This window comes from Salmo salar, chromosome 10 (assembly GCF_965601325.2).
Source record: "Salmo salar chromosome 10, fSalSal1, whole genome shotgun sequence".
NCBI classification, from domain to species: domain Eukaryota; kingdom Metazoa; phylum Chordata; class Actinopteri; order Salmoniformes; family Salmonidae; genus Salmo; species Salmo salar.
In genome coordinates this window covers 16,062,850-16,082,449 of record NC_138300.1, presented here as the reverse complement: position 1 = coordinate 16,082,449, position 19,600 = coordinate 16,062,850, and the positions used below count along the sequence as shown (strand labels likewise).

The 19,600-nt window shown below is 42.8% G+C and overlaps 1 protein-coding gene across 1 annotated transcript; it reads left to right on the top strand.

Annotated features, from left to right (window-relative positions):
* Positions 1-11,228: 11,228 nt before the first annotated feature.
* Positions 11,229-18,175, top strand: LOC100526765 (vascular cell adhesion molecule-like protein). Its single transcript, XM_014216011.3, is given in 10 exon segments — positions 11,229-11,433; positions 11,793-12,068; positions 12,408-12,698; positions 12,914-13,174; positions 13,384-13,659; positions 15,128-15,397; positions 16,341-16,652; positions 17,024-17,299; positions 17,915-18,016; positions 18,019-18,175. Coding segments are annotated over 10 exon segments (2,223 nt in total). The 5' UTR covers positions 11,229-11,390; the 3' UTR covers positions 18,135-18,175.
* The last annotated feature ends 1,425 nt before the right edge of the window (positions 18,176-19,600 follow it).

Sequence of the window (19,600 nt, the reverse complement as noted above, 5' to 3'; positions counted from 1 at the left end):
CATGATATGAAGGTTTGGCTTGGAAAGTTTTTTTGGGCTGACGAGTTGTGCATCGAAGTCCACAAGCAAAGGGGAAACGTGAGAGGAGGAGAGTGCATAGATAGTTGCGAGAAGGAATTATATATAAAACAAGCAAAGTGATCATGCTGTTTTTGTGGCTGCTATGAAAGTGAACTGTTTGCGTGTGATCCGGTGTGTTTTCATTCCGACGATTCTGGTGGAAAACATTTCTTAAATGGAAGCAAACAATGAAACGGGGATAAAAATACCTGAATTTGTCAAATATAAACTCTTGTTTGCAACTGTTGGACTAATGATTACACCCTAGATTAGCTAGATGCAGGCAAGAGTGTGCAAGGTGGTATTGAGCGTAACACGATCACCTTGATTACTCAAAATTCTCTCAACATTTGCACCTACATTGTAAACTTTCATTCATTGGCTAGGTTGTAGCAACCTCATGATGGGTACAGGGAACATTTTAGTATCATGTTGTAGCCTAAACCTATCGATGTTACATTGAACTGGATGAATGGAATATGAATGACAGTCATCCAATATGCTGTAATAGAAATATGGCCATGCTCATTAAAAATAATATAATCCTCCCTCATCTTAAAAGGCACCGATCGCCACCGATCAGGAAATAACTCTGATCAAAGGTTGGCATACTTTTACAGCGTTCGATTCATCAGCTGTACGATATGATATAAAAATGTGGAAAAACGTAATTTTGCCTGCAATGGGCAGCTATGCTTGTAATAAGCAATGTATAGAGGCTAATACTGAAAGTACTTATTTTAATCCTAGTTATTGTACTACACACACTACATGGCCAAAAGTATGTGGACACCTGTTTTTCGAACATCTCATTCCAAAATCATGGGCATTAATATGAAGTTGGTCCCCCCTTTGCTGCTATAACAGTCTCCACTCTTCTGGGAAGGCTTTCCACTAGATGTTGGAACATTACTGCAGGGACTTGCTTCCATTCAGCCATGAGCATTGGTGAGGTCGGGCACTGATGTTGGGCGATTAGGCCTGGCTCGCAGTTGGCGTTCCAATTCATCCCAAAGGTGTTCGGTGGAGTTGAGGTCAGGGCTCTGTGCAGGCCAGCCAATTTCTTCCACACCGTTCTCAACAAACAATTTCTCTATGGACCTCGCTTTGTGCACGGGGGCATTGTCATGCTGAAACAGGAAAGGGCCTTTCTCAAAGTTGGTAGCACAGAATTGTCTAGAATGTCATTGTATGCTGTAGTGCAGTCTCGTTCTGTGAGCTTGTGTGGCCTACCACTTCGCGACTGAGCCGTTGTTGCTCCTAGATGTTTACACTTTACAATACCAGCACTTAGAGTTGAACGGGGCAGCAGCAGAAATCTGATGAGCTGACTTGTTGGAAAGGTGGCATCCTGTGACGGTGCCACGTTGAAAGACAGTGAGCTCTTCAGTACGGGCCATTCTACTGCCAATGTTTATCTTTGGAGATTGCATGGCTGTGTGCTCGATTTTATATACCTGTCAGCAACGGGTGTGGCTGAAATAGCCGAATCCACTAATTTGAAGGGATTTCCACATACACTTGGCCGTGTAGTGTATATGGTTACCAATCACTGTGGGTGGAAGAGTGAGCCAGGAAGCAATTTGTTTGTTTAGTTGTTCTAAGAAACAATAGATATTGCAATGGTCTGCACGACTAAGGACTGAAGTCCTTTTCAGATGCCCAGCTTCATTAATTAAAGGAAATGTTTTTTTGGTCTGTATAGTATTGCCCATATTGATATTTGTATCTATTTTAATGATAACAAGCTGTTATGAAATAAATTAAATATCTTTCATGAAATGAATGAACTGACTAAATGTAATGGTTATTGCTGCTTGTTTTCAACAGAAGTAATTAAAACTCAGTCTATGACAACATGCGCATGGGTGTTACTTTAATGCTAGTTCATATCTTTTGCAAGTATGATAGGCACCCATCCCCCCCAACCCAAACATACACTTCTTATATTTGTGTATGTTTCAAAGAAAGAATATTATAGGCACATGGGTGTATGAAGAGTAATCCAGATGCACAAACTTTGAAGGAAGAGACTTTTTCAGAAGCAGGACATTCAAGGGGGCCTTTTCCTTTCAGTTGTTTCCTACCAAGTAGCAAGAGATCGAAGCGTCTTCTCTCTCAGATGAGCAACTGTATTTTTAGCTGCCAGTGTTTTGTTATTTATACACAAAAATATAAACGCATCATGCAACAATTTCAAAGATTTCACTGAGTTACAGTTCATATAAGGAAATCAGTCAATTGAAATAATACAGATATGCATCTGTTTGTCACATATCTTTTTTTTAAATCGGAAAACCAGTCAGTATCTGGTGTGACCACCAGTTGCCTCATGCAGCGTGACACATCTCCTTCGCATAGAGTTGATCAGGCTGTTGATTTTGGCCTGTGGAATGTTGTCCCACTCTTCTTCAAAGGCTGTGTGAAGTTTCTGGATATTGGCAGGAACTCAAACACGCTGTCGTACACGTCGATCCAGAGCTTCCTAAGCTAGCTCAATGGGTGACATGTCTGTTGAGTATGCAGGCCATGGAAGAACTGGGACATTTTCAGCTTCCGGGAATTGTGTGCAGATCCTTGCCACATGGGGCCATACATTATCATGCTGAAACATAAGGTGATGGCGGCAGATGAAGGGCATGAGAACGGGCCTCAGGATCTCGTCACGGTATCTCTGTGCATTCAAATTGCTATTGATAACATGCAATTGTGTTCCTTGTCCGTAGCTTATGCATGCCCATACCATAACCCCACTGCCACCATGGGGCACTCTGATCACAACGTTGACATCAGCAATCCGCTCGCCCACCCTTCTGCCATCTGCCCGATATCTAAAAATGGTACCGACAAAGAGGGCTGCCTCGCTTTTAGTTCTTAGGAAACTTTGCAGAATTTTGTTTTTTTATGTATTATTTCTTACATTGCTAGCCCAGAACATTTTATGTGTTATTAAATACAGCTGGGAAGAACTATTGGATATCAGAGCAGCGGTAACTCACCAGCACTACCAGTACTACCAGCATTATGACCAGGAATATGACTTTCCCGAAGCGGATCCTTTGTTTGCACCACTCAGGGCAATTGAACTGATTCCAGAGGCCGACCCAGAACAACGTCGGTGAAGGAGAGGTACTCGGAGCGGTCTTTTGGTCCACACCTCCCACCTATTCTGACTATCAGGGATTGTAACATGCTCTGTTTCATGAAAATCATTGCTCTCTCAGGATATACTGTTGGAGTCTGTCCAGCCATCTGGATTCTCAGTTCATCGCGCTGACAGGAATAAATATCTCTTGGGGAAGAGGGCGGGGGTGTATGTTTCACGATTAACGACTCATGGTGTAGTTGTGATAACATACAGGAACTCAAGTCCTTTTGTTCACCCGACCTAGAATACCTCACAATCAAATGCCGTCCGTATTATCTCCCAATATAACTTTCTTTGGTTATAGTCTCTGCCGTGTATCCTCCCTTAAGCCGATACCACGACGGCCCTCAAGGAACTTTACTGGACTTTATGCAAACTGGCACCCACATATCCTGAGGCTGCATTTATTGTAGCTGGGGATTTTAACAAAGCAAATTTGAGGAAAAGGCTGCCTAAATTCTATCAGCATATCGACTGTAGTACTCGCGCTGCTAAAACACTCGACCACTGTTACTCCAACTTCCGGGATGCATACAAGGCCCTCCCCCGCCCTCCTTTTGGCAAATCTGACAACTCCATTTTGCTCCTCCCTTCCTATAGTCAGAAACTCAAACAGGAAGTACCCGTGCTAAGGACTATTCAACGCTGGTCTGACCAAACGGAATCCACGCTTCAAGATTGTTTTGATCACGTGGACTGGGATATGTTCCGGGTAGCTTCCGAAAATAATATTGATGTTAACACTGAGATGTTGAGTGAGTTTATCAGAAAGTGTATAGGAGATGTTGTACCCACTATGACTTAAAACCTACCCTAACCAGAAACCGTGGATAGATGGCAGCATTCGTGCAAAACTGAAAGAGCAAACCACCGCATTTAACCATGGCAAGGTGACTGGAAATATGGCAGAATACAAACAGAGTAGTAATTCCCTCCGCAAGGCAAACAAACAGGCATAACGTCAGTATAGAGACAAAGTGGAGTTGCAATTCCACAGCTCAGACATGAGACGTATGTGGAAGGGCCTACAGACAATCACAGACTACAAAAGGAAAACCAGCTACGTCGCGGACACCGACGTCTTGCTTCCAGACAAGCTAAACACGTTCCTTGCCCGCTTTGAGGATAGTTACAGTGCCACCGACACGGCCCACTACCAAGGACTGTGGGCTCTCCTTTTCCGTGGCTGACGTGAGTAAAACATTTAAACGTGTTAACCCCCGCAAGGCTGCCGGCCCACATGGTATCCCTATCCGCGTCCTCAGAGCACGCACAGACCAGCTGGCTGATATGTTTACGGACATATTCAATCTCTCCCTATCCCAGTCTGCTCTCCCCACATGCTTCAAGATGGCCACCATTGTTCCTGTACCCAAGAATGCAAAGGTAACTGAACTAAATGATTATCGCCCCGTAGCACTCACTTCTGTTATCATGAAGTGCTTTGAGAGACTAGTAAAGGATCATATTACCTCCACCTTACCTGCCACCCAAGACCCACTTCAATTTGCTTACCGCCTCAACAGGTCCACAGACAATGCAATCGCCTGCACACTGCCCTATCCCATCTGGACAAGAGAAATACCTATGTAAGAATGCTGTTCTTTGACTATAGCTCAGCATTCAACACCATAGTACCCTCCAAGCTCATCATTAAGCTTGAGGCCCTGGGTCTGAACCCCACCCTGTGCAATTGGTACTTGGACTTCCTGATGGGCCGCCCTCAGGTGGTGAAGGTAGGAAACAACACCTCCACTTAGCTGATCCTCAACACTGGGGCCCCACAAGGGTGCATGCTCAGCACCCTCCTGTACTCCCTGTTCACCCATGACTGCGTGGCCAAGCACGCCTCCAACTCATTCATCAAGTTTGCAGACAACACAACAGTAGTAGGCTTGATTACCAACAACGACGAGAAAGCGTACATGGAGGTGAGGAATCTGGGAGTGTAGTGCCAGGAAAACAACCTCTCACTCAACGTCAACAAAACAAAGGAGATGATCGTGGACTTTAGGAAACAGCAGAGGGAGCACCACAATATCCACATTGACGGGACAGCAGTGGAGAAGGTGGAAAGTTTTAAGTTCCTCGGCATACATATCACCGACAAACTGAAATGGTCCACCCACACAGACGGTGTGGTGAAGGCGCAATAGCGCCTCTTCAATCTCAGGAGGCTGAAGAAATTTGGCTTGTCACCTAAAACCCTCAAACTTTTACAGATGCACAATTGAGAGCATCCTGTCAGGCTGTATCATCACCTGGTACAGCAACTGCACCGCCCACAACCTCAGGGCTCTCCAGAGGGTGGTGCGGTCTGCACAACACATCACCGGGGGCAAACTACCTGCCCTCCAGGACACCTACAGCACCTAATGTCACAGGAAGGCTAAAAGGACAACAACCACCCGAGCTACTGCCTGTTCACCCCATTATCATCCAGAAGGCGAGGTCAGTACAGGTGCATCAAATCTGGGACCGAGAGACAGAAGCTATTTTTCAATCTCATGGTCATCAGACTGTTAAATAGCCATCACTAGCACAGAGGGGCTGCTGCCTCACAGACTTGAAATAATTGGCCACTTTAATAAATGGAAAACTAGTCACTTTAATAATGTCACTTTAATAATGTTTACATATCTTGCATTACTCATCTCATATGAATATACTGTATTCTATACTATTCTACTGTATCTTAGTCTATGCCACTCTGACATTGCTTGTCCATATTTATATATTCTTAATTCCATTTGTGTGTATTGGGTATATGTTGAGAAATTGTTAGATATTGCTGCACTGTCGGAACTAGAAGCACAAGCATTTCGCTACACCCACAATAACATCTGCTAAACACGTGTATGTGACCAATAAGATTTGATTTACAGTTGAAACCGGGATTCATCCATGAAGAGCACACTTCTCCAGTGTGCCAGTGGACATCGAAGGTGAGCATTTGCCCACTGAAGTCGGTTACGCCGAACTGCAGTCAGGTCAAGACCCTGGTGAGGATTACGAACACGCAGATAAGCTTCACTGAGACGGTTTCTGACAGTTTGTGCCAAAATGATTTGGTTGTGCAAACCCAAGGTTTCATCAGACGATCCCGCAGGTGAAGATGCTGGATGTGGAGGTCCTGGGATGGCGTGGTTAAGCGTGGTCTGCGGCTGTGAGGCCTGTTGAATGTACTGCCAAATTCTCTAAAATGAGGTTGGAGGCAGCTGATGGTAGAGAAAATTAACATTGAATTCGCTGACAACTCTGGTGGACATTCCTGCAAGTCAGCATGCCAATTGGCATGTGACATAACTGCACATTTTAGAGTCTGTCCCCAGCACAAGATGCACCTGTGTAATGATCATGCTGTTTAATCAGCTACTTGATATGCCACACCTATCAGATGGATGGATTCTCTTGGCAAAGGAAAAATGCTCACTAAAGGGATGTAAATAAATTTGTGCCCAAAATTTGAGAGAAATAAGATTTGTGTGTATGGCAAATTTCTTGTCACGGTTCCCCCCGGTACTGCTGCTCATTCTGTTCACCAGTTCCTGAGGTCGACGTCACCGGCCTTCTAGGCTGCAATGAACTGTGTCATTACGCACACCTGGTTCCAATTCCTCACTGACTGTATTTGTGTAAATGTGCACTTTGTTTCCCCATTGGGCTGTCGATTATTGTTCCCATGTCTGTTGGTCGTGTGAGTACCTATGCGTTGTCTCAGCCTGTGCTGCGTGTTTTGTGCATTTGTGTTTTTACGGGTCTCGTCCCGTGTCGTTCTACGAGGTTTACCCTCGCTCTTTTGTTTGGGTACATCCCAGTGTTTTGTATACGTGTTTGTTTTGGGTGTATTAAAAACCCCGATGATGTATTCCTGCGCCTGTCTCCAAATCCTTTACACCAGCGTGACATTTCTGGGAACTTTTATTTCAGCTCATGAAACATGGGACCAACACTACATGTTGCGTTGTATATTTTTGTTCAGTATAGTTTTATATAAACTACCCACTGGGCACAGACGTCAGTTCAGCGTGTAGTTTTGATTTACATTTGGTTGAGATGTCAACAACATCAATTCAACATGAAATCAACAAAACATTTCACCATGTCATTGGATTTTGGTTAAAAATTCAGTGAAAAAAAGACAATGCCCTTACATTGATGACTTTTTGAAAATCCAATACATTTTCCATGTTGATTCAATGTCCTCACATAGATATTTTCGGTTGAAATGACAAGGAAACAACATTGATTCAACCTGTTTTGTCCCCAGTGGGATAGTTCTATAACAGCAAAAATCAAGTATTTCTTAAACTATTTTACCTCAGCAATTTAACAGCATTATTTTCATGAAACCCTTTCTTATTCATCAAAACAACCATTGGTGTGAAATGAGACAGAATCTTGGCAGTATCAGACACCACTTCATCACATTATGTCTGTGAGGACAGCTATTTGTTGATAGAACCACAGTGTTCATAGCAAATTCCATTGTCCCTTGACCCACGGAACACTAATAGTCATTACTCTGATACAATATGCTTGGACTTTCCTCTGATGCTGTCCCGGTTGCATAACTCTGCTTTGTCAAAATGAAAGTGCACTTTAGCCTATATTTAGAAATTGGGGGGGTTGAGATGAGTTTAATCAAGTTGGTGAATGGTTCTGTTTTATACCACCAAGATTAACAGTATTTCCAGAACATTTAACTGAACTATGATGGTACTAATGTTAAATAGAGTTCCCTCATAAGACATTTTTTTCAACCTAAGCTCTTTTGAGGATTGTTGTAATTGACTAAATATAATGTTTATGCTACATCAGAGTATGGTCTTTGAAAAAATGTACACTATGTACAGTATACAGTATGCTTTGTTTTGGTATTGTGTGTGTGTGTGTGTGTGTTATATTACTGTCGGTAACACGTCTGTCCCATTTTGGCTGGTGTGGGTGAGGACAGAAAGAATATCAATGATTTACACATGATTCAAACTAAATGTGCTCACCATTTCTGATGTATCTATGCAAGTCTGGATCTGGAGCTCCAACACTGTTGTATTGAATTTGAAGGCCTCTAGATATCAAATAATAAAATATCAACCACTAATCTTCCCTAATATGCCTTGTTTTATTTACATTTACATTTACATTTAAGTCATTTAGCAGACGCTCTTATCCAGAGCGACTTACAAATTGGTGCATTCACCTTATAATATCCAGTGGAACAACCACTTTACAATAGTGCATCTAAATCTTTTAAGGGGGGGGTTAGAAGGATTACTTTATCCTATCCCAGGTATTCCTTGAAGAGGTGGGGTTTCAGGTTTTTAAACACACACATCTAGATTTCCAAGGTTGTCCTATTGATTGTTTGTTTCACTGTGACCACATGAACAGCTTTCTCTCCAGGTCACAGTATTTCAGTGACAGAGTGAAGTGGATTGATCATATGTCATGTTCTCCTGCCTCCTCACGGGACAAGGACTGACCGGCTTCATGTGGTGTCACCATGAATGGGTCTGCAATGGAATCTGTTACATGGCCCACAATAGAGGCCATGCATATGTGGGAGAACACTACAGTCTGGAGAGCACGCTGCTCTTATCACATGGGTGTCTTTGTCCTCAGATGCATTGGTGTGGTCGTAGAAATACATTCCATTTATATTACTATGGGTGTGCTATACTTTGATGTGTTCAGGCTAATGGAGATTGACTTGAGCAAAATATGTGTCTTGTATATGACAGACATGCAGGCAAAAATAAAATAAATCCATATAGTTCATGTTTGGAATATCTATATTTTAATTAACATAGCATGTCTATGATTTTCAAAGAGATCTTAAATGTGATTCTCCTCAGCTAAAAGATCATTTCATTACATGTTTTTAAAGGTCCAGTGCAGTCAAAAACTTGATTTTCCTGTGTTTTATACAGTTGAAGTCAGAAGTTTACATACACTTAGGTTGGAGTCATTAAATCTCATTTTACAACCACTCCACACATTTCTTGTTAACAAACTATAGTTTTGGCAAGTCGGTTAGGACATCTACTTTGTGCATGACAAATCTGTCTGTAAACAAACAATTGTTTACAGACAGATTATTTCACTTAATTCACTGTATCACAATTCCAGTGGGTCAGAAGTTGACATACACTAAGTTGACTGTGCCTTTAAACAGCTTGTAAAATTCCAGAAAATGATGCCATGGCTTTAGAAGCTTCTGATAGGCTATTTGAAATCATTATCACCTCCAAAGGTCTGGTTCATCCTTGGGAGCAATTTACAAACGCCTGAAGGTACCACGTTCATCTGTACAAACAATAGTACGCAAGTATAAACACCATGGGACCACGCAGCCCTCATACCGCTCAGGAAGGAGATGAACGTACTTTGGTGTGAAAAGTGCAAATCAATCCCAGAACAACAGCAAAGGACCTTGTGAAGATGCTGGAGGAAACAGGTACAAAAGTATCTATATCCACAGTAAAACGAATCCTATATCGACATAACCTGAAAGGCCGCTCAGCAAGGAAGAAGCCACTGCTCCAAAACCGCCATAAAAAAGCCAGACTATGGTTTGCAACTGCACATGACGACAAAGATCGTACTTTTTGGAGAAATGTCCTCTGGTCTGATGAAACAAAAATAGAACTGTTTGGCCATAATGACCATCTTTATGTTTGGAGGAAAAAGGGGGAGGCTTGCAAACTGAAGAACACCATCCCAACTGTGAAGCATGGGGGTGGCAGCATCATGTTGTTGGGGTGCTTTGCTGCAGGAGGGACTGGTGCACTTCACAAAATAGATGGCATCATGAGGAAGTAAAATTATGTGGATATATTGAAGCAACATCTCAAGACATCAGTCAGGAAGTTAAAGCTTGGTCACAAAAGGATCTTCCAAATGGACAATGACCCCAAGCATACTTCCAAAGTTGTGGCAAATGGCTTAAGAACAACAAAGTCAAGGTATTGACTGTGGCCATCACAAAGCCCTGACCTCAATCCTATAGAAGATTTGTGGGCAGAACTGAAAAAGCATGTGCGAGCAAGGAAGCCTACAAACCTGACTCAGTTACACCAGCTCTGTCAGGAGGAATGGGCCAAAAATTCACCCAACTTATTGTGGGGAGCTTGTGGAAGGCTACCTGAAAAGTTTGACCCAAGTTAAACAATTTAAAGGCAATGCTACCAAATACTAATTGAGTGTATGTAAACTTATGACCCATTGGGAATGTGATGAAAGAAATAAAAGCTGAAATAAATTATTCTCTCTACTATTATTCTGACATTCCACATTCTTAAAACAAAGTGGTGATCCTAACTGACCTAAAACAGGGAATTTTTACTAGGATTAAATGTCAGGAATTGTGAACAACTGAGTTTAAATGTATTTGGCTAAGGTGTATGTAAACTTCTGACTTCAACTGTATATGTTTCCACACTATGAGGTTGGAATAATACTGTGAAATTATGAAAATTATGATAATGCCCCTTATGTGTAAGAGCTGTTTGAAAAGGCTGTCTGAAATTTCAGCCTGTTGTAGTGGAATAGAGTTTTGTCCTTCCGCGGTGATGTCACCATGTGGTAAATTAGTTAATAGACCAATATTAACTAATTAGCTAATCAACAAACCTCTCTGCCAATAACAGCTACTTTTCAGTTTTCCCCTCCCCACTCCATTCCCAGACACTCCTAGAATTTGTTTTAAGAAATTGCTCTTTAATAAGAAGCAATATTTGTTTTTATTTGACCATTTTTTCTTGAAAATAATCACAGTAAGGTACCTAATTGTTACCCAGAAATGATTTGATATTGAGATAACAACTGCCGCATTGGACCTTTAAGGAAACCATCTTGAGTTTGATTTAAACCAGCAGAGGGGGTTGTTATTCACAACCATAGGAGAGAGAGACTGACTGAAGGCCATGCAATGAGAGGCCCCAGTAGTGGGGTAATTCCTCCGTGACATACTTGGAATTGTAAGTGGGTGTGTTAAATGTTTTTTTTTCTTCACCCTGTTGGTATCCCTCCCTATTCCAATTTATAAATCCACAGACTCTGGACTCTGGGCTGACCAGACCCATCATCCACAGCACAGCATAGCAGGACTAAGGGAAGTTACAGTCTAGCTCAAATCAGTTCCTTACAGGTTTTTTTATTCAGCCTATCCAACACAAAAATGTATCTCATTCTGTTATGGGTATTGATACTACCAGTAACAGGTAAGCAGTGATTCTATTTTTATCATTAACATTTCACAATCAATGTGACATGCCTTCAAACTATGTACTGTAGGTAGCCTACTGTGTGGCAGTGTTTGGCATTTTAATAGGATTGTGGGTAGCCTTGGGATGTAAACTCACCTGAAAATGTCAGTATTGTACTTAACGACATGTACATATTTAAATGCAGCCGTAGTAGGCGAAATATGATAATTTACTAATAGGCTTATAACCTAGAATTCAGATTGAATTTAAAAAAAAATAAACAATCATGAAGTTTCCTTAACCTACTTTATAGTTTTGAAATATGTTATTAATTATGAATGTGAATTGTAATTCATTGTTATTTTTCATTTCAGCATTTGCATTTCATATGGAGCTCAAACCAAAGAGTGCACTTTTGAAAGTTGGTGATAGGCATGAGCTGCAATGCTCGGTGAAGGATTGCAATGAAAAGGTTTCCATCTCCTGGGCTTTGCTGGAGGATAAGCCAATGTTTGCAAAAATACACACCTCCGGGTCGGAATCAGTGGCGGTCTTTGACCCTGTGGCGACAGCACATGATGACACACTTCTCTGCAAAGGCAGTTGCGGAGAATCGACCAAACAACACCGTGCTGTTGTCAAAGTATACTGTACGTCCAATCTACTTAATTCAGAATAAGCCAGCATCAGCCATTGTTATAAGCCAATAGAAATGTATAATACATGCTTATAAGTTCTTTATTCATTGTTATACATATTCTGAATGCTTATGAATTGTAATGCTTATCATGCTTAAATGCTTGTACACGAAATGCAAATGTATTAATACATTGTTTATTAATGCTTTAATAATCATGCAATGTATTGTAAAGTAATTACTGAATTAAATCAGTCCAGTTTAATCAGTTTCAAATGCACATGTTTAAAGTAGGCCTTTGAATTTGAATTTCAAACACTGCATGCAATAAGATCGCAATTTGATATTCCAGCATTTCCAGAGGCCCCTGTCATATCAGGCCATGACCGACTTCTCTTGGGCCAGACCAACACTCTGACGTGTGAGGTGACAGACGCTTATCCTGCAGAGCACCTGAAGCTTGAGTGGCTGCGAGGGGACAGCACGCTCCAGACAGATGCAGAGTCTGTTGTGTCCACCTACACGTTCGTGCCCACCCCCGAGGACAAAGAGGCGAGCTTCACATGCAGAGCCACTCACGATCAGGATGGTGTGCCCGATGATGAGAAGACCAAGGAAACCTCTGTTTCTCTCACAGTGCTTTGTAAGTTACTACTGCAGCGTGACTGTTAGGCAAAGGGAAGCTGCTAGTGATGCATTGATGCATGGTTGACATATGATTAATATCAAATTACCCATATAAGCGCTGATCTTAAAGTCAGTGTTGTTTAGGCAGTTATTCTGCAACGACCAAATGTCATCCATAGTTCACAATTGAGGCCTACAACAACAACATAATTTCTATATATTGTTTTTCAGATGCACCACAGATTACGTCAATATCTGAGCTGACTGTTGTGAGAGTTGGCTCCAGTCCCACGTTGTTGTGCCATGCTGAAGGGAACCCCAGACCAGAGATACGGTGGAAGGCCATTGGTCCGCACGGACAGGCTGTCATAGTGGGGCAGAGCGAGGAGCTTGTCCTCACCGAGATGACACTGGTGGATTCTGGTCAATATGAGTGTGTGGCGAGCAACACCATTGGAAACATCACAGCCAGCGTGAACGTCATTGTTGAAGGTAGGATAATAACTACCCGACTTTCTAAAAATGAAAATGAATTTCTCCTCGGTCTTGTATTTTGGATAAGTTCTGTTTGGTGTCACTCTATGATAGTGTAATAGTAAGGAGTCATCTTTGTAGCTTTGTCTAAAAGTCTGTTTGGGGGAGCAATCGCAATAAAACAACCTCTTAAATAGCGAGCTCAACTTCTGTCTGCCCTCTGGCAGCTCCCCCAACAAACACCTCCATCACAGTGAGCCCAGCCAGTGAGGTGAAGGAAGGGGAGAGCGTGACGGTGTCCTGCCTGTCAGACGGAGCTCCGGTGGGACGGATGGTGCTGAGGAGATTCTCTGAGGACCAGGATGTAACTCTTCAGTCCAGCAACGGCTCCTCCACCTCCTTCACCCTGTCCTCTGCCCTGCTAGCGGACTCTGCTCTCTACCAGTGCGAAGCCTTCAATGAGCACGGCAGCCAGAAAGTCAGCACCTTGCTCTCCGTTGAAGGTGAGATTCTTTTTTAAAATGTATATTTCGGTAACGTAACATTGTAAGTTGACCTTAGGCTTTGTGCAGTAGTTATTGTAACTACTTTGGTAACCAAATTAGAATTACACAATTGTAGCGTTGTACATGAAACAATGGCTGGATTCTAATAATGGAAACTGGAAAAATGATGTTTCAAAATAGTTGCCAGTATAGTTAGAGTTTATTACATGTAGGCCTAATTACACCCATGTAACTGCATAATATATTTAAATGTAAAGTGTAACCAAAAGCTGTACTGTTGTACTGCAAAAATACTCCTTCAGTTGAACTATAACAATGTACTGTCACGTCTTGACCAGTTTAGGGATTATTTGCTATTGTAGTTTGGTCAGGACGTGGCAGAGGGTATTTTGTTTATGTGGTTTCGGGGTGGTGGTGTATGTAGTAGGGTGTTTGATTTATTATTTCCTGGTTTTGGTCTATGTTCTATGTTTTGGTATTGCTATGTTCTTTCTGGTTTGTTGTATTTCAATGTTTAGGTTGATGGGGGGTTGGACTCTCAATTGGAGGCAGGTGCTTTCTCGTTGCCTCTGATTGAGAGTCCTATATATGGGTAATTGTTTGGTGTGGTGGGAGATTGTTTCTTGTTTTGCCTGTGTGAGCATGACAAGACTGTTTTGTTGTTCGTGCGTTCTTCGTTTTATTATTTTGGTGTTCTCTTTATTTAAAATAAATAACAAGATGAGCATCCACATTCCTGCTGCGTTTTGGTCCTCTATTCCCGACGACAGCCGTTACATGTACAGATAAATCATGTAAGCGACATGTCCTGAAGAAAAGGGGAAATTTGTCTTAGTAAATGCATTGAAACCCAATTTCCCTGGGGAGCAAACTGAGTGTTGAGTCACCAAGCCATTGAGTCACCAAGCCTCTTCTGTGTACAAGAGCCCTAGAAAAGTGACACAGCAGATAACAGAAACAGCCAATGTTCTGTACACATGCATACAGACGTTTGAGGGACTCCAATGTGGATTGCTGTTATTTTTACTCCGTGTATGTGTTTCCCACCTCCGGGTACGATGACATGAGTGGGTTTGAATACAGGACATACTCAGAGTAATAATTAAAACCATTACTGGGATGAAGTAGTAGATGATAAAGATTATAATAATGATCATGATCATGTGGAGTAGAGGGCTCTGGGTAAATGTTCATTGTTTTACCGATCAGCTGATTTCTATAATGATACCTGCCTTTGCGATGTAGTTTGACTCTTTTTAATATACTCTTATGTTTGCTTCGTTTTTTTTCTGTTGTGGATTAAGTTGTGGCTAGATTTGATTTCGCTAAGAGATTTTCTTTGAGGGATAGTGAATTGGTTTTAAAAGAATTGAATTAACTGAACTGAATTGAACTGAACTGAAATGGAGCAGATCTGAATTGAGCAGAGTCATCTATCCTCTCTCCTGTGGTTCTTTTTTCTCAGCGTATCCCCTGGAGGTGGAGATGGTATCGGGGGTGATGGCTGAGATAGGATCCAACCTGGTGCTCTCCTGCCTGGCTTCGGGCTGTCCCCAGCCAGCCTTCTCCTGGAGGAGCATGCTGGACATGCCCGTCCACAGCCACGCACGCAACCAGGACTCCCTTTCCCAGCTCCACCTGGGCCCACTTGGGCTGGCCCATGAGCAAGCCTACACCTGCGAGGCCAAGTGTGGCTCTGTCATCAAGGCCAAGCAAGCAGAGGTCAAGGTTTTCTGTGGGTATACTATACATCCTCAGAAAGATGACTTGGCTTCGTTTAGTTCAATCTATTTACTGTGAGTTTGTATGTTATGAGAAGGAAGAAAGAAATGTGCTTAGAAATAAATAAAATAAATGTGCTTGTCATTGGCCACTTTTTTACAGAAGTCCAATGCCAGTTTGATATAATTTATTACATTTTGTTTGGAAATGTCCAGATGAAAACAAAGTTATTTGGGGTTGATTGTAATTTGCCTTACACTTGTTCAGTGGTACCAAAGCGTGGCACAATACATTCTACAGGTTTATGTTGATATAGCAACTGTTTTGCTCAGTGTGGGGTAATGCTTAGGTTCACGTCACTGATTTCGAAAGAGTACAGTGACCCTTTGTAGGAGGTTGGAAGAATAAGCATCCTCTTATGAAACCAAACTTAAGACTTAAAGCCTGAATGATCACTCGAAACCATGCTGCTCTCCCACACAACATGGGCAGAAGTCCAGTTTGTTTTTTGCCGGAATGCACTGGTATCAGTGGTCTGGTTCAATGTGGGAGAGAGATTAACATAAAGTGAAGAATGATAAAAAGTACTCCAGGGTCACTGAAGACTTCTCATATTTCCCGTCGGTGAAATGTAGAGTTTCGCAGAAGTGTTGTCATTGCATTAAAATGGGTATAAGCTTTAGTGCATTCTAGGCCATTGACTCACATGATTCACAAGTTATGCTGATTAATGCCTCCCTTACTCGCAGTCTTTTTAAAAGTCTGCTATCTTATGGAAATGTGTCAGGTCCCCATATCGGCACGTCACAATCTGAAACACCCCATCTTTAAACCTTCAAAGTGAAGAGTCTACCCATTAACATGACTGACTAACTCGCTCACAGCTCTATCTGGTCTTATGTACTTTTAGTCACATATTGATATTTTCATCTACCCATTTCTCTCTCCTCCCCCAGCTTTCCCCTCGGACCCTATCATCGAGAACCCTGGACCCTTTCTGGAAGACGGGAAGGCCACCTTGTACTGTTCTGTAGCCGATGTCTACCCAGCAAGTCACTTGCAGATTCAATGGCTCGATGGGGAAACTGAGCTACGCTCCGGGGTGGGTCAGTACTCCAGTGAGCTCCAGAATGCGACGTCAACGTTATCTTTTTTGGTGAAACCGGAGGATCAGGGGAGACGGATCACCTGCAGAGTCGGTCTTCAGATGGACGTAGTCCATCAAAGCCGGAGAGAGAGGCAGGCGGTGACTGTACTGGAGCTCCACTGTAAGTGGTTGTACAGATTATTGACGTCTAGCTCAAATCATGAATTTTTTATGCCATTGGGTGGATAAGTTTCTTGATGGTCCTAGAGAGCCGATGGGTGGTGCAGGCCTTTGTTCCACCCCAGCATCATAATCATAACACACCTGATCCACTCATTGTGTTCTGAATGGAGGACCATGAACAGTTGATTGCTTAAATCACTGGTATTTACCCTGGGGTGTCCACACACTGCCCTTGGAGCTTTAAATTTAGGGAATCTGTCATGCCGAACTTCAGTCCTTGAGGTGTTAATGGCGGTTGTGTAGTGCGGTTTTCGGAAGCCTTATATGTGTTTTTCGAAACCTAAACTGAGTCTGATGTTTGCTGTGCAGATGCCCCCAGGGGAACCACCATCACAGTGAGCCCAGCCAGTGAGGTGAAGGAAGGGGAGAGCGTGACGGTGTCCTGCCTGTCAGACGGCGCTCCAGTGGGATGGATGGTGCTGAGGAGACTCTCTGAGGACCAGGATGTAAAGCTCCAGTCCCACAACGGCTCCTCCACCTCCTTCACCCTGTCCTCTGCCCTGCTAGCAGACTCTGCTCTCTACCAGTGTGAGGCCTTCAATGAGCACGGCAGCCAGAGAGCTAGCACACACATTACAGTCAAAGGTGGGTGCCAGGCTTCCGGCACACACACACCACATTCTTCTTTTATTTCACTACCATGCATTCGTACTGGCAACCGCAGGAAACTTTCCCTAACCCCAGTTCGTTTTTTTGGTTCTTTAATTAAGTTACTGTTCTCTACACCGACAGACCTTTTTGTTTTCACTTCCTGTTTAGTATTGTTTGCTCTCATGGGTTGGAGCGTGGCCTTTTCCTTGTCATGTCACAGCTGTCGGTATCTAAGAACATGATGTTTAAGTTAGCCATTGGCTGTAGTGTTGTCACACCATACCAAAATACACTTATAAGACACTTCACACTGCACAGGAACTCAACAACATGAAATGGCATAACGTAATTCTAGATAATGGTTCTATAGAGCTTGTCTCATTGACATTTCACACATTGCTGTCAGTAATTTCACACATTTTGCTCAGGAATCTACTTTATAGCGGACGGTAATGTTATGTTGTATTGCAAACTGCCAAAAGACTGAATGCCTTACAGTATTTCGCACTATAACTGCCCTGCACCATATTCATATTTGTTTTTAATTTGTTTTCTCAAGGCAGTGTCTTCCCTCATTATTCAAGTGTGTTCTATTTAACTTTTGTCCAGCACCTCCTAGGAATACAACAGTTCTGGTCTATCCGTCCACTGAGGTTCAGGAGGGCCAAAATGTCACCGTATGCTGTCGCTCTGTTAGTTTCCCCCCACCTGTTGTGGTTTTGAGAAAACTGGACAATGGCACAGAGCTCTACTCCCTGGATGGGAACTTCCTGCTGGTGAACCTTACGCCCAACGATACAGGCCTATACCAGGTGAATGTGACCAATGACCTGGGCTACGAGACTAAGATCTTCAGCATTAACGTCATGGGTGAGTGAAATGGTTCAGTGTAGAGAGCACTTTATTTCCCTTCACCGCTTTGAACCCCATGTTCAACTGAGAAATTGGAAACAGAGAACGGAGATATCGCTATCTCCCCAAAACAAACAACAGTGGAATTTGAGAACAGTGAAGCTTTAAAAAGTCAAGAAAATTCCATCCACCCATAACAAACACTGGTGTCGTTTGAGAGGACTCGAAAGCTGTAAAAACATAAAATGCTATTTTTGGCCAGTATGCCTCGTCCTCACTGTCTCCCTGTTCTTCCCATCTTCCCTTTGCCTACAGAGAAGCACTCCAGTCCTTCACCCGACTGGAACCAGATAGTCATTCCTGCTGTCTGCGTGGGTATGATGGTGACCACCACAGTCCTAGTCCTGGACAATCTTAGGAGAGCCAGGAGGAAGGGCTCCTATGAGCTGGCCAAGTGTAAGCCCGGCACTGCATAGACTAGAGGAGTCTAAAACCTGTGGCCCGGGAGCCAGATTGCGGCCCCCACTCGTGCTACCAACATGAACATGTACTGTCTAAAAATGGTTCCTCAGGCAAAATAACATTGACCCTCCTGGTGTAAAGACATACCAAGGGACAGACTCACCTGGGGTGAACTCCTTGCCTGAAAGGGTACAGACGAGAGGCTTGCCCATTGTCCCGTGTCCAGGCCTTTGGCAGTGTCTAGTCTTGACAGTTCATGCAGCTTTAGTATTCCGATCATAGAGTTCTGATCATGGAATTCCGAACGTGTCATGCGTCTGTACCTACATATAAATGTGTCTACTGTGTCCACAGTGTGTCCGGATTCCCTTTCCCTGCGCTATATTCAAATGTCAGTATGCATTCTACAAACGGTGGAATAGGCTAAATATGAAAATAACACAACAACTGATGGCAGTAGCTAACTACTCTAGCTAACTAGCCAGCTAACCTCTGTAGCTAGACAGCAAGCTAACAAGCAACGCTAAAGGGATTGCAAATGGGTTAGCATATCTCTAGTCAAACAAAAAAATAATTTTTCTAAATATTAGCTAGTTGGCTAGCATTTTTGAGGCCAGCAAACACGTTCCTCACGGGCTAGGAACGTATTTCCTATAACGTTACAATGAAAAGGTGCCTCTCGATCTGAACACAATCAGACCACAAAGCAACTTTTGTGCATCTAGACCCGTCTTTTCAATGCGATCTTCGTATTCTGATAGCAGAAGTCGCATGTAAGTGTCAAGTGTAGACACGACCTCAGTCAAAGGACAAGGCCTTATGACCTTTGGAAGTGACTAGAGCAGGGTAAGAAATAGAGACGCACCTTTGTGGTTGGATGTGGGGTCTTCTGGATATGTGTGTATGCGTCAACCATTGACTTAGTGTGTATGTTTGTGTTTTACGGTGTATATCCGTTGGGCCTTAGGTTCCCATTTCTAT